The 15,623-nt window shown below is 39.9% G+C and overlaps 1 protein-coding gene across 1 annotated transcript; it reads left to right on the top strand.

The window, feature by feature from the left end:
• The first annotated feature begins 241 nt into the window (after window positions 1-241).
• Window positions 242-7,311, top strand: LOC121138401 (sperm motility kinase-like). Its single transcript, XM_040741108.1, has 2 exons — window positions 242-385; window positions 5,011-7,311. Exon 2 carries the CDS (start codon window positions 5,069-5,071, stop codon window positions 6,581-6,583), a length of 1,515 nt encoding a protein of 504 aa, XP_040597042.1. The 5' UTR covers window positions 242-385; window positions 5,011-5,068; the 3' UTR covers window positions 6,584-7,311.
• The last annotated feature ends 8,312 nt before the right edge of the window (window positions 7,312-15,623 follow it).

The following is a 15,623-nucleotide window of genomic DNA, read 5'->3' as shown; positions in this document are numbered from 1 at the left end:
ATTATCAACTTTACAGTATCTCTAATAAACTACAACTCTGACATGAAGGAAATACCTGTGCGAGGTTATTTTTTCTGGATTTGCTGTGGATCAAGAGGAGGGAAATACCACTTCTTTGAGGATGTAGAGGAGTGAAGACACACGCCTTTAATCCAGATCTTGATGCAAATAGACACACCTTTATTATGGCCACGCCTTCTGCTGGATGACTGACTATATAAGAACCTGGAACAAGTGCTCTTTTGCATTTGCTCTTGCCTTGTTAGAAGGTCCAATACTTCACTGAATTAGAGTCTATTACTTTGGTGTTTCAGCATATACTGAAACTCAGCCAGGAGATTCAGCCTTGCAGACTGAGAAACTCCGGGATTTTTGACGGCAGCCTGTAAGTCATTCCAATGAATTCCAGAAAAGGGGAATGATTGGACTATTGTATAAGATATTAGGGTGATTAGGCAACCCTGACTAATAGTCACCAAGGCTCTATCACATTAAGTCCCCCACATAGGACAAAAACTCATGCTTACATGCCCACGACGGTAAGGAAATTTCTCATTTAAGCTGGCAGTGGTTTATTTCACATTATCTCAAGCATTGGCAGTATTTGGATTCCAGTAGCTACTACTGCTTGGAAACCTGTAGAAAGCATGGAGGTGGAACTTTCTAGGAAGCAAGACAGTGGTGGATAGAGAACTTCTATGTTATGTCACCAGCTACCTAATGACCCAGTTCTAAAAGGAACAAGATGTACCCAGGGACATGTATTCTAAGTCTGTTGGATATCTGAATGCACATAAACTCTTCCTCCCTAGAGTTGATTCTAAATTGGGACTTGATCACAGCAACAATAAAAAGTTGAGGGCAGCTGGGCCTTGGTGTCACCTGCCTTTAATCCAAGCACTCAGGAGGCAGAGGGAGGTGGATCTCTGTGAGTTTGAGGCCAGCCTGGTCTACCAAGTGAGTTCAAGGACAGCCTCCAAAACAATACAGAGAAACCCTGTCTCGAAAAACCAAAAAAAATCAGGTAAAAAATTTCTTTTCAAGTAAAGAAAGAAAAACAAAATAACAACAAAACAATATTGTCAATTCTTGCAAATAGCTGACAGGTTGGTGCTTGCGAAATTTCAAGGAGACATTGAGAATAATGATACATATTAGTCCATTTGTACATACCCAACAGCTGAGCTTTTTCCTTAACCATTGGAGTCACTGTCCGATTCCCAGACAGCAGTAATGAGGTTACAATGAACCTCACATAGTTGGAGTTCTCTAATCAAATGGACCTCAACAAAGTGAGGTTGTTTCCCAGTTTGTAGGTTTCTCCTTCAGAGGTTTTGTGTCTCGGGTGTCCTATTCATATTTCCAATGTTAGGTTTGCTGTAGAGATAATTTATAACTGTATATTCCATTAACTCATCAATTACCTAATAATCAGTTTTAAAAATTAAATCTTTTTTTTCTCTTTGGATTCTTCTTTTCCTCTATTTAAATAAAGATCACACATTGCCAATTTGATTATACCATTTCCATGCATGCCTTATTGTACTTTGATCATATTCTACTGCACTATCTCACTCCTTCCAGCATAACTTTGTGACTGATACTATGACTGACAAAAGCTCAGTCCCATGCCTCCTCATGACTCAGAAAACACAAGACATGTCTGATTTGTGGTTGTGGACCTGCTTTGTGTCATTCGAAACTATATCAAGTTCTAGATAATTTTGTTATAACACTAGAGTTAACTACTCACTGTGCTTGTTTTGTCTCTTCCCCCTAGTCTCTTTTTATACTATGCTAAGAATCAATTTGTTTTCTTTGAAATATCCTCTCCTGTTCCTGAGGGAATTGTGAATGAAGGAATATTTACTGTGTTGTTGAGACAGATGTGAATTCTCATGGATTCCCATTAAGGAATTTCTCACATGTGTTTATTGATGAAAGGAGTTAATATGTTATTTTTGTTTTTCTTTGCTTGGGGGCTCAGGGTAATAAAGGTATATAGATTCTTTGGGTATGTTCCATTACTTTTCCTTTTAAGAAGTATTTTCTGTAATCTTGGTATTTGTCTTAGGGTTTCTATTGTTGCAACAAAACACCATGTCCAATGAGAAAACTTAGAAGGAAAAGGTTTAATGAGCTTACACTTTCAGGACCATTGTCTCTAAAGAAAGTCAGTACAGGAATGTAAACTGAGCAGTTTCGTTGAGACAGGAACAGATGCAGAGACAATGGAAGGGCACTGATTGCTGACTTGATCAGCCTGGTTTAGTTTAAACCCAGGATCACATGTCCAAGTAGATCGAGCTCCACTCACAATGATCTGGTTCCTGCTCCATTTATCAATTATTGAGAAAATGCCGAACAGCTGTATCTCATGATGGCATTGTCTCAACTGAGGTCCTTTCCTCTCTGAGAATTATAGTTTCTTTCAAGTTGTCACACAAATCCCTCCAGTACAGTTTTAATTCTTCCCCAAAGTTTGGATAGATTCACGGGATCCAATATGCCAGGGTTCTACCTGGTTTGGATCTATTTTGATAGCAGCAGCACTTTTTGCTCAAGACTCATGTGTTTAAGTGCTTTTCTTTCATCTAATTTCAATATTCACATACACCTGCTAATTCCTTTCACACTTTAAATTTTTCCTATGGTTTAATAGTTGAAACATCCCCAGCAGAACCTCTACATTGTAAGTCGATTAGAATATAACCTTTTTCCTATATTTTAATTTGTATCTTCTGCCAGAGGTTTTCATTTTGATGCATTCTTGACTGTGCACAGATCACTGTTTCTTTGACCCTAGCAATTTCTTTTATGAGTACACATCTGTAAAGGGATGCGTTTTTCTTGCCAGCGGCTTGGTTTTTCCCCCTGCCACTCACCTGGGCTCTGCCGTGTTGTAGTCCCCAAATAACACACAAGACACGGTATTGATTATGAAGCTGTTGGCCTTGCTTACTGGCTAGCTCTGACTTAAGTATTTATCTCATAATTGTTAATCTAAGTATTTCTCTTACCAGAGGAATTTCCAGGCTTCTTATCCCTATGGCGGTTACATCTTGACTCTCTGAGTTTCTCCTACTGGGAGTCCTCCCTGAAGAACTAGTACCACCGATCTTGCTTCCCTATTAGCCAACAGTGTTTTATTGACATATACACAGGACTTCCCCCATCATCTCCTCTTTTCTGTCTAAATAAAAAGAAAGGTCTTAACATTAGCATAGTCAAATTATATATAACAGAACAGTTATCAAGTAAGAACACAATTACACTATTTTGTCAATCAACATTTAGCAAGATTTAAAGAAAATTTCATCTATCCCATCCTTGTGAGTCCAAAGTTTTATATGTAGCTTATCTTTTATCATAACTAAGGAAAACTATACCTATCTGTCTTCAACTCCATCAAAGACCATAGAAGGATAATATACAAACATTAGAATTGACAGAGACATCTTGCTACCTGGGCAGTCATCGAAAGTTCCTCTGTAATGTTGGGGCATCCATCTTCAGCCCATAGGCCACAATGTGTCCAGAAGTCTTCAAAGCAAAGCAGGAAATTTCAAACTGTCCATCTGCATCAGCAGTCTGTCAGTCATTGTTTTCTGCAGAAAGTTTCACAGACTCTTCCATGAAGCAGGAAACCTGAAGGACTATTTGAGTTCAGCAGTCACTTTCCTGTGGGTCCTGCATATCCAGTTTATACAGCAACAGTCAAACAGTCTAGGCAAGAGCAGTTTCTTGCCCAAATGGATAATGTTGCCATGTTGAAAGCAAACTCCATAACTAGTTTCTTTGAGGCCCAACTTCCTCTCAGATGTAATAGTTGCTGCAAGGAACAGACATTTCTCATTGTCAAGAAAACCCCTAAACCGTTTTAAATGCCATTTTCTGAAGGTCTTTGAAAGGTTTGAAGACTACGTATCTATCTCACATATATTTCTGTTTATCTAGAAAACCTAACTTACCTAACTATAAGTTCTGAAAATTATAACTATCTATAGCCTGTATTTAATTATGCATTACAATTTTAAAGATCAGTATAAGCACAATACTTAATCAAGAGGAGAAATATACATATCACAAAATTGACCTTGAATTTGTATCAATAAATGAAAAACCATACCCACACCAAGTATTTATTTCCATACCATAATCCCCTTTCTCCTTTAAAAAGAGATTGGTTGTGATAATTAACCAATTATAAACAACCCCATTTAAATGAAAGCAAAGATTTATAAACAGTATGGGGATTTGGACGTCGCTCATTCCAAACTGCTTCATGCTGTAGGGGGGTGCACTTCATATCACGGGGATCATTACAAAACTCAGAAACCTGTATAAGTCCTTATTTTTTGGGTCTGTACGGATGTATCATACTAGCTGTCTCAATTGTTGGAACACCTGGCCCACTGCTTCCAGGGGTCTTGGTTCATCAAACCACAGAAGCCTGGAAGGAATCCTCAGCTTTTCATTTTCTGTAGAAACATAAACAATAACTCCTTTCCAAAGTAACATATCCTTATATGTAAATTTTGAAGTCAAGGCATTTTCAAAAGATATAAGTTGAATTAATGCAGCAGCATTTATAATCTAGTGTACTTTAGCAGTTTTTCTTTACTAACGAATCAAAAAACTGAAAAACACAATAGCATATAGTATCCAGACTCTCTGTGTATTTTCCAACTTTACGTGTCTTATTTATTTATCTATTACTATTATTCTATTTCTTTTTCTTTCTTTTATTTATTTTTCTCTGATACAGAGTTTCTCTTTAGAAATCCACCTGCCTCTGCCTCTGCAGCAAATCCTATCAGCATGTACAACCACAGTGGGCTTCTCTATTTATTTACCACTATGCCATTTATTTTTCTCTCTCAATCTTACATATATTTTTTGAACTCACTGTAAACCTTTAGAGGTTTTACTTCATCCAAGTCTGACTTTACTATAAATCTTTATGTTTTTCTGGCCATTTATCTTATCTGTTTTAATTTTTGTTTCTAGCATTGCTTTCCTGAGGAATTTCCGACGAGATAAAGTGCTTGAAATTGAGGTTAACATCATGGATAGCTGCAATGATTTCAAGTTTTTAACATCTCTAGGCTGTGGAGGATTTGCGGAGGTGAAGCTTGCGTGCCACCTCCCTACAAGCACACAGGTTGCGGTCAAGGTGCTCAAGAAGAATCACAATGGTATGAATGACATCAACTCTGAAGTACAGATCCTCCAGTTTTTGGAACACAGAAACATAGTCAGATACTATCATGTCATCAACACAATGACAAAGACTTATTTAGTCATGGAGTATGTTGCAGGAGATGACTTGGAGATATTCCTCAGGGACAAAACCTATCTAAAGGAGGAAGAAGCTAGACCAATATTCCAACAGGTCGTGTCAGCAGTGCACTTTCTCCACCAAAGACTTGTTGCACATCGTGATATTAAATTGGAAAATATCCTGATTGACAGAGCTGGAAACGTGAAGCTTTGTGACTTTGGGATGGCTATTCAGCTCGAAGAGGGGCAGAAGCTGAAGAATGTCTGTGGCTCTTTGTTCTACATGGCTCCAGAGATTTTGGCAAGGAAACCCTATGATGGGCTGGCAGTTGACATGTGGAGCTTGGGAGTAGTCCTATATGTACTGGTCACAGGAAAATTTCCATATGCAGCAACCACAATGCATGGTATGCACAGGCTCATCAACAGTACAGAGTACCCTATTCCCTATCACCTCTCAAAGCCCTGTTGCAAAATCATTGCACAATTACTCACAGTCCCTACCCGGCAAAGGATAACAATATTTCAGCTCCTGGAAAGAAGATGGCTGGGCCAAATTGAAGAGCATGTAGAACCTGCAAGTAAAGAAATCCTTCCCAGTGTCGTAGAGACTATGTGCAACATAGGCTATACCTGTGAAGAGATTGTATCATGCATAAGAAAATGGCAAGCAAATAATAATGTAACAGCAACTTTCAATATTCTGAAACACAAATTGAGTATTAGGGACTGTCATCACCAAAATGGGAAGCCCTGGTTAAACATCAGCCCTATAGGTACTATTCACCCCCTTCTCCCCTTCAAAAGGGCAGAGAGTGAATCAACCTTGGCAAAAATTATTGAAGTTGGAAAGGGTGACTTTCAGGAGAATGGTGTGGAAAGAAGAGAAAAGAGATGCCAAAGTTATAAGATGCCCAACAAATACGCCTGCTTGGAGATTATGCCCTGTTCAGATGAAATATTTTCTGCAAGAAGTGTCCTGATGGCTAATTTCATCCACAATGCTACTGGGGACATTGCAATGAACATGAATTCTGTGGATGGCCTGTGTGATGATATTTCCTTATGTGAGTCAGTCTTGAATGGAACACCTATAAGGATTCTGAATAAGGAATTCCCGGTAGAGCAACTATCCGTTGGGCCCATCATTCCCAAAGAACAGTCCCAAGTTGGACCCAAAACCTCTGGATCCAGATCATTGGAGGCCTGGCAGCTGATAAGGAAGCGAATAACCAATGCACTCAGAATACTGTGCTGTGTTCCTGAACCATTCCATGGTGAGTCCTTGACTGTCATGTAAGCTATAAAGTGAAGACATGTCCATATAGTCCATAAGAGTCCCATTTGCTTTGGCCACAAAGATGTTCTCCTCCATTGAATTTTGACTATTTGTTTTAATAAATAACCTTTTGTGAATGACAAATATAGACAAGAAGGACACCAGCTAAGACTCCTAGCAATAATGGAGAGAATGCCCAGACTGGTCTTCCCCTGAAATCAAATTGGAGAATATGCAAACTATCATCGTAGAGCCTTCTTCCAGTATTTGAAGGAAATAGAGGCAGAGATCTACAACCAAGCACCAGTTCAAGCTCCAGGAATTCAGTCAAAGAGAGGGAGGAGGGAATATATGAGCAAGGGAGTTCAATATAATCTACAGATAACTCTACAGGAATAGCTGAACCAATATAGTGGAAACTCACGTACTCTTGACAAACAGCTATGGACACTCCAGGGGTTTGGACTAGGCCCGCTGTATGTAAGAAACAGTTGTGAAACGTGGACTATCTGAGGATCCCTGGCAGCAGGACAAGGATCTAAAATCCAGTACATAAGCTAAATTTTCCCATAACCTTTGGTGGGATGCCATGCTCAGGCTTAATGCATGGGAGAGGGGCTTGGCAATGCCCACCTTTATGTAACACACTATGTTGACTCCTCCTGGGAGTCTTTGCACTGAGGGAGTCAAGGGTGTGAGGTATGGGGGGGCTGAAGGGACAATTGAATTTGGAATGTAAAATGAATACTAAAACAATAAACAAATTATACAAAATGGAAAGTATTCTAAGACAATGTCTTTATACAGGTCTCAAACATAGGATGCTACCACCACTTCTCAACTTTCATTATCTCTGCTGTCCCACTGACAGACTAGCACTGTGTGTCTCCACAGCTGAGTTTCATGAAGCACACACCTAAGCCAAGAATAGCCAAGCCATGAACCCAAGTCCAATCAAGCCAATACAAGTGTGTTGGAAAGAATTAACAAGTGTACTAAATCCAACCAATTACAACACTGAAGAAATAATGAAAAATCCAAGTCAACTTGGGGTCTCCCCAAATGACCAATCCCATAATACTGGCCAATATAAGAGCCACTGAAACAAAACTTGAGACAAAGTATATGAAGGGATGATTATAAAAATGTCTAGATAACTCCAAATATCATGATAAACTCATGAAGACAACAGTGCAATGCAAGTTCAGCCTTGATACCAGCATCCTGGAGGCAAGTGTAAGTGGGTCTCTAGGAATTTGAGGCCACCATGGTCTGCAGATTGAGTCCCAGGAGAGCCTCATGAACTATAGAGAAACCCTGTATCAAAACAACAATATCAGAAATACAAGCAATACTAAAGACTTCATGATGCCTCAGGGAGATTTCTTTCCCTTCATTAAAAGACTTGTACTATTTGTTCCAAAATATTTAGGAATATTTTGATACATAAACTTCCTAGACATGTTCACTTGATTGGAATATGGGAAAGTACCAATTGCAGTACCTAGGGAAATGTATTAATATGTATTTAGTTGTGTTGAAGATATACAATATCTGAGCTGTTATTTTAGCATGGAACACAAGGGTTCAATTCTAGTATAACATGCCTTTTCAGGTGTTAGTTTTTGTGTGTCACTGAGGTGCATGCATCCCCAGCGATAAAGAACACATTTAAAATTATCGTATTAATTGACTTATTTGTGTAATGTTATTTTGACTATGAGTAGTTACAGACTGCTTATAGGAGTATGCATCTCAAATGTGCACTGTCCCTATAGGATAGTAGAGCATGGAAGTTTCCCTGACTAAAGTTATAGACAGTTGTGATCCTCTATGTGTGTAGACTCTCTTTCTTAGTAGAGTCTTTGTATGGTTTGAGTGTCGGGGTAACTGTATCCTAGTAAAAATGCAATGTTCCTTCAGTTTCTATCACATGGAGAAGTCTGAGGAGTATCAATATTAGCTCTTCCTTGAAATTCTGGTAAAATTCTGTACTGAAACCATCTAGCCCTGGCCTCATCTGTGTGGGTGTGAGGGGAGACTTTTGATGATGGCTTCTATTTCCTCAGGGGTTTTAGGTCTATTAAATTTGTTTATCTGCTCGTTTTTAAATTTTAGGTATGTGGTACCTACCCACAAAATTGTACATTTGTTTTAGATTTTCAGATTTTGTGAAGTACATGTTTTTCAAATTATGTCCTGATGATTATCAAATTTTCCTCAGTGTCTGTAGTTATGTCCCCATTACCATTTCTGATTTTGTAATTTTGGATAATCTCTCTGTGCCTTTTGGTTAGTTTGGATAAATCTTTAACTATCTTCTTGACTTTTCTCAAAGAACCAGCTGTTTGTTTCATTGATTCTTTGTATTGTTTACTTTGTTTTTATTTCATTGATTTCAGCCCTCAATTTGATTATTTCCTGATGAGTACTCCTACTGGGTGAATTAGATTCTTTTTGTTCTAGAGATTTCAGGTGTGCTGTTCAGACACTACAGTGAGATTTCTCCACTTTTATACATAGGCACTTAATGCTATGAACTTTCCTCTTTGAATTGCTTTCATATTGTTCTATAGGTTTGGTTATTTGTGCTTACATTTTTGTTGAATTCTAGACAGTCTTTAATTTCTTTCTTTATTTCTTCTTTGACCCAGGGATGACTCAATTGAGCATTGTTCAATTTCCATGATTTTGTAGGCTTTTGTAATTAGTATTGTTAAATTCTAAACTTAAACCAGAGTGGTCCAATAATATACAGGGGTTATTACAATTATCTTCTATCTGTCGAAGTTTGCTTTGTTACTGATTATGTGGTCAATTATAGAGAAGTTTCCTTGATGTGCTGAGAAGGTGTATTCTTTTGTTTCTGGATGAAATGTTCCATAGATGTCTGTGAATTCCATTTGAGTCATGAAATCTGTGAGTCCTCATTTCTGTTTTAAGATTCTGCCTGTTCCACTAGTTCAATGGTAAAAGTGGAGTGTCAAAGTCTCCTACTATTCGTTTGTAGTGTTTGATGTGCAATCTAAACTTTAGTCATGTTGCCTTTACATATGTTTTTGTTCTTCTTTTTGGAGCATATGCATACATGTTCCAAATTGAGACTTTATCCTGATGGATTTTTTTCTGTGATTAGTATGAATTTACCTTCTCCATTTGTTTGAATTATTTATTTTGAAGTCTGTCTTGTTAGATATTTCTTACATTTATTTGAATGCAAAATACTTTTGCAACCATTTACTCTGAGGTACTGTCTGTCTTTGTGTTTGAGGTGTGTTTCTTGTAGGCAGCAAAAGTATGGATCCCATTCTTTATCGACTGTTAGCTTGCAACCTTATTATAGGTGTATTGAATTCCTTTCTCTTGAGAGATATAATGACCAGTGATTGCAAATTACTGTTATTTTCATTGGTAGTGTTTGTGTGTTTTGTATCTTTGGTGCTTGTTGGTTTCAGGATATCAGTTGCCTATGTTTTTGTAGGTGTAGCTAAATTCCTTGGGTTGGATTTTTCATTCAAGTACTTTCATTACGACTGGATTCATGGGTAGGCATTTTTTAAATCAATACTCACTTTCAATCTCTCCCCTCTTTATCTCAATTTATCTGGACACACACAACACACACACACCACCTAACACCTATTTACATGTATCCAATTAGTTATTATAGCCTACTACATATAACAACTGCCTAACCATCATAGTCCCAATATTCATGCAAGGTAAGTGTCATGTTCTGATATATTTTCTCTCCCATTATCTTCCACATACACATGGCTGGCTAGGCTGTAGGTACTGCACAGTGTAGTCCCCGTCATATATCCAAAAAACTACTATCCATAATAGGTAAGTATTAGATCCTACTGGGTATTCATTCCCCAGGAGTCACAGCCTTCACACAGAGATATGCATCTGATCCTGAGAGGTAAAAGCTCTCCTATAACAGAAGCACACATACACAGATGCTAATTAAGATAGAGCATGCTATCAAATTTAGGATTTCTATTCTTTGAAGAGACACCATAATGTCTTATGAAGTAAAACATTTAATTGGGTGGCTTACTGCTTCAGAGGTTTAACATAGTGTTATCATGCCAAGACTGGGTGACATGCAGACAGACATTGGGCTGAATCAGCTGAGGGTGCTTAAGGAGCTACAAATGGATCTTGCAGACAAATGGAATTGGTCTGAGAGGTTCCCAGAAACTTGAAGTAATATCATATTACTTAATCATATCATATATCATAATATAATATCAAATGGATCCTGCAGTCAACTGGAAGTGGTGTGAGAGGTTCCCAGAAACTTGAAGTAATATATTGCAATATAATTTTAGTCCAACCTCTAAGTCCCCATATTCAATCACATTCTCAGGATGTTTGAAATTCCAAAGATCAAAGTGTCTTCTGAGATTCACTCAACCTCTCAACTGTATTCCCTATCAACTCAAAATCAAAAGCCAAATATCATACTTCCAACATATAATGCATAGGAAACACATTACTGTCCAAAACATAGTGGAGAAATACTAGACCAAAGCAAGACTGAAAAACAGCTGTGCAAACTACAAACTCTGCATCTTCTTGTCTGATGTCAAAATGCTCCAGATATCCAAATAATTTCAGCTGTTTCCTTAACCAGCTTTGGTTTTCAGTGGTTTCCTTCACTGCCTGTACTTGACTGTTCTGGATTTTTCTCTGTAGACCGGGCTTGCATAAATCTCAGAAATATAACAGCTTCTGCCTTGCTAGAGTTGAGATTAAAGTTATGCACAATTACACCCAGCTCTAAACTATTGTTTAATTCCTTTTTACCCAAGGGAAACTTAACTGGGTGGAATCCTGCCCTGAGGCCCCCACTCCCTTTATCCAAGTCTTAATCTGTGTGTCTCCTTCAACAACCACAGGATGTAACTGCAGTCCACTTACTGATGCTCCTGTTCTACTCAACTTCTTCTGCAGTGTGTATTTTCCTTGCTCAGTTTGCTACTTGTCATCATAAATCCTCATTGGGGTTACTAATATTGGAACAATACAGTTTATGCTAGGCTTTTTTGGGATTTCTTCTGCCAAAGAGATTCATATAAATCTCCTCAGTTTACCCTCAGGCAGATTCTTCAAACAAGGGCAAGCAGTAGCCATGTTCTTCACCAAAACATCACCACAATTATCCCATAAATATTATTCTCCTTTGAAATATCTTGATCCAGTCACCCACAGAGTTCAAATCAAACTCAGCACACCTGTTTTCCTTGCTTTTACTAGTATGGCCCATTAATCATTCCTTAAAATTTATGTCTGCTATCCTTATCTGTAGTTCCAAGGTCCATATTCCTTCAGAAAAAAACCATGGTCTGATCTCTCACAACACTGTTCCAGTTCCTGGTAGCCTAAAACTTATTGGCACAGGAAAACTTTCTGAACACAACCCCGATAGCACACACTCCTAGATCAATAATTAATAAATTGGACCTCATGAAACTGAGAAGCTTCTGCACTTCAAAGGACACTTCCATCAGACAAAGTGGAAGACTGCAGATGGGACAATATTTTCACTAACTACACATTAAGTAGAGGGACAATATTCACAATATAAAAAGAGTTCAGTATTTATTCCTGGCATATGAATGGACACAGGGAGCCCATTTCACAATGAGGGATGTTCTCTCATCCTGGACACATGGGGGAGGGCCTGCCTCAGATGATATGATAGACCTTGTAAATCCGCCATGGAGGTCCTCACCCTACCTGGGGAGCAGAATGGGTATTGGATGGGGGGTTAAGGTGGTTGGTGAGGGTCAGGGAAGGAGGGAATGGAGAGTGACCTGGGTTTGACATGTGAAGAAAGCTTGTTTTTAATGTAAATTTTAAAAAGAAAAGAAAAAACAGAAATAAAAAATAGAATTCAATAACTAGATGTCAAAATACCCCAATATCCCACCTAAAAATGTGGAGTAACTTAAATGAATTTTCAAAGGGGCAAACACAAAGGAATGTGAAATACTTATGGAAATGTTCTGCATCTGAGATTACTGGTGGAAGCCCAAATCATGGCAACTAACTCAGGTGGAATCAGGGTCCAGATGCAGTGCTTTGAGTTCATCTGCCCCACAACTACTCCATCTACAAGCTGCTGGAGCACACGGAGTTGCAATTCATAGGTCTGCCTGCCAGCCCCTGACTTTGGGATGTTGTGGCTTCAGTCAGCACTGCTTGCCCAGCTGAGAGAACAAATCCAGTGTAGTGGGTGGGCCTGGGGTGGTGTGGGAGAGTGATGCTTCCTCGAGGTTACAGGCACACATTTAGAGCCTGTCAAGTCTTGGGAAGGCCATCATCAGGGGAAGATAGGTGTGTGGAAACCTGGAACTCACATGGAACTTTCCAGAACACCTCTAAGACCTGCATAGTCACAATATCACACTGACCCCGGGCAACAGCAGGATATCCAAGATAAGTCCCAGTAATAATCCAGTATTTCTGGTTCAAAAGAAAACAGACAATGTCCCGTGCTCTATCTCACCCGCAAGAATGACGCGGCACACGATCAGGATCCTTCTGCAGTAAGCTTTATTGCCCCTGAGAGGGGGAGCATAAGCTATCACAAAGCGAAGACCCCACGCCCTAACGGGACTCTCCTTATATAGAGGATTTCTCTCGCCTCGGACGTGGCAGTTATTTACTGGTTCACTTATGTCACCCGAGGTGACGTAAGGCACAGGCACCCCCGGCCTCGTGGGCAGGGAGCTCCTGCTCATGCGCAGCAGGGTTGTTATAGCAACTCTCAGGCGGATGTCAGCGCCATCTTGCCATGGCGTGGTTCCAGGGCAGCGCCCAACATCTCCCCCTTTTTATTTTAATAAAAGCACATAAAAGTGTCCCTACTGGGCTGCATAGGCTAAAACACCCATCCTCGTGCAATGCAACAAAGTCGCTGAGGGTGCAAGGGCTGTTCTGCCGACAGTTAATGGCCACCTCGTCACCAGAGACAGAAACCAGATGAATGGCCTACATCCGTTGATCACCGTCAGGCTCTGCAGCCCATCAGGGTTCGAAACAGATGAATATACCCCATATAGCACCTTTCCGCGTGCAATGAGACGAGCTCAGCGGAGTGCAAAGGCTGCAATATCAATGATCACCTTCTCTGGTGCAAATGTCCAAAACATTTCGGACTCAGAGGTGCAAAGGCTGATCTATTGAAGCAGGGGCAGAGAAATATAGCCGGAGTCTGCCAAGGTGACAGGGAAAGCCAGAATGAAATGGGGATAATCAAAGGCTATTCTCCACACTTTAACATGGTGAGCCAGACCTCCGCCAAGGCCCCATACGCTAGAGCCGCGAGTGCCTGTGTAATCATGACTTTATCTGTTTTTGCCTTTTTGAACATTTTGCAAAACAAAAAGAATAAAATTGCCATTCCGAAGCAGAGAAACATCCCGAAGAGTCCCACCCCCACCCATTCCTTGAAATAAGAGAAGACAGAAGAGATCCATGATGACAGTCCTTCTTGTAGGGAGACATCAATTCTGGTGGAATTAACCTGCAGGATCGCTGTTCTCAAGTCCCGCAGTATCTGTTCAAATTCGAATGTCCAATTCTGTAAAATGAACTGAGAAAGACTTTTGGACAAATTAGCCGCTCTAATAAAATTTTCATATTGTATTGATGTAACACAAAGTCCAGGCATTTTATATTCACATCCTAACCGCGCCAATTGCCATAAAATATCCAATTGTTCTTGAACCAGGTCGATGCGCTGATTAACCAGCATCAACCCTCCCTGAATTTGAGTATTTGCCGAACTTTGTCGGTCGAGCGCAACTGATACTGATGATGAAAGACCATTAAGAGTATCTGCCGTTTGTACAGATGTGGATAGGGCCATTGCCGAGGCGGTCACAGAGGCAGCCACTGCTGTAGTGGCCACAATGGCTACAATTATGGCCGAGATGCCGAAATCTCTTTTTGTGCATAGCAAAGACAAGCTACTCGGGGCTTCCACCAGCACGGGCACAAACCTCGGCATTCTAGTCACTACAGCATAAGAATATTTCGTGGCATCCCAGCATAATGTATAAAAGCAGCTCTTGGTATCACATCTTAATTCCTCATTCTCACCTATAAAATTATTGCTTACAATCCATAAAAAGGGGGGCCAAACACAAACTGGTGATGGGGCATATTCTTTTCTAATAAATTCTTTATGCTTCATATCTGAAGCTTGCCAAGTGCCGGAGCCAGATCCCCCCGAAAATTTGTCCTTCCAATTGTAAGAGATTTGTCCTTTTTCCCCAGCTCCTCCTCCTATCATTACCATAGGAGTCAAATCCGTACAGCTTCCATTTAGGCCACATAGTAGCCATTGATCAAAGGGATTGACCCAAGTTGTCAAGGGTGTCATAGTCAAAAAATGATGCCCTAGGCTGGGTGAGAAAGTGAAGGTATTTGGGCCTACCCAGTGTTGATACCTAAATTGACATCCAGTCCAAGGCAGGATATACTCTTCTGATTGAATCCCTTTACAAAATGGGGCTAACTTTGGCTGATCATGGGGAGTAGCATTAGTACTAACCGGCAGCGGCCACCATCCGTAAAGGATGGATGCATTGGCTACAATCTCTAAATCAGTTCCCCAACTAGCCTCGCCTTGCCGGGCAGCCGATTGATTCCTCAAATTAACACAGTTAATACTATTTTTATTATCATTTACTATGGAAAAATGAAAGCATAAGCTTCCTCTTAAGGAGAGGGAGCGATTTTCTTGTACTGCATGAATCTGATTATCTTGGGGCAAATAAGCTAGCCCTAGCTCTTTATTGGTGGAAAAAATCTAGGAAACACTTGTGCATTATACATCACCGGCATGGGGAGGGAAAGGTCGACATGATTCCCCATCTTCTTTCTCACGTTGCCCTCCAGGCTTGAGCCATGATCACTATCATCAGGGTTCCCCATCTTACGAATGAGTCTTTCCGGAACCCAGAACGGATTGTCTTCATCCTGTGGAAAAACACAGACAGCTCCCCTGGACCTTATCAGGATAGGATCCGGGCCTTTCCAT

This window comes from Mesocricetus auratus, unplaced genomic scaffold (genome assembly GCF_017639785.1).
Source record: "Mesocricetus auratus isolate SY011 unplaced genomic scaffold, BCM_Maur_2.0 contig_4480_pilon_obj, whole genome shotgun sequence".
Taxonomy (NCBI): Eukaryota; Metazoa; Chordata; class Mammalia; order Rodentia; family Cricetidae; genus Mesocricetus; species Mesocricetus auratus.
This window is presented reverse-complemented; position numbering and strand designations above follow the sequence as displayed.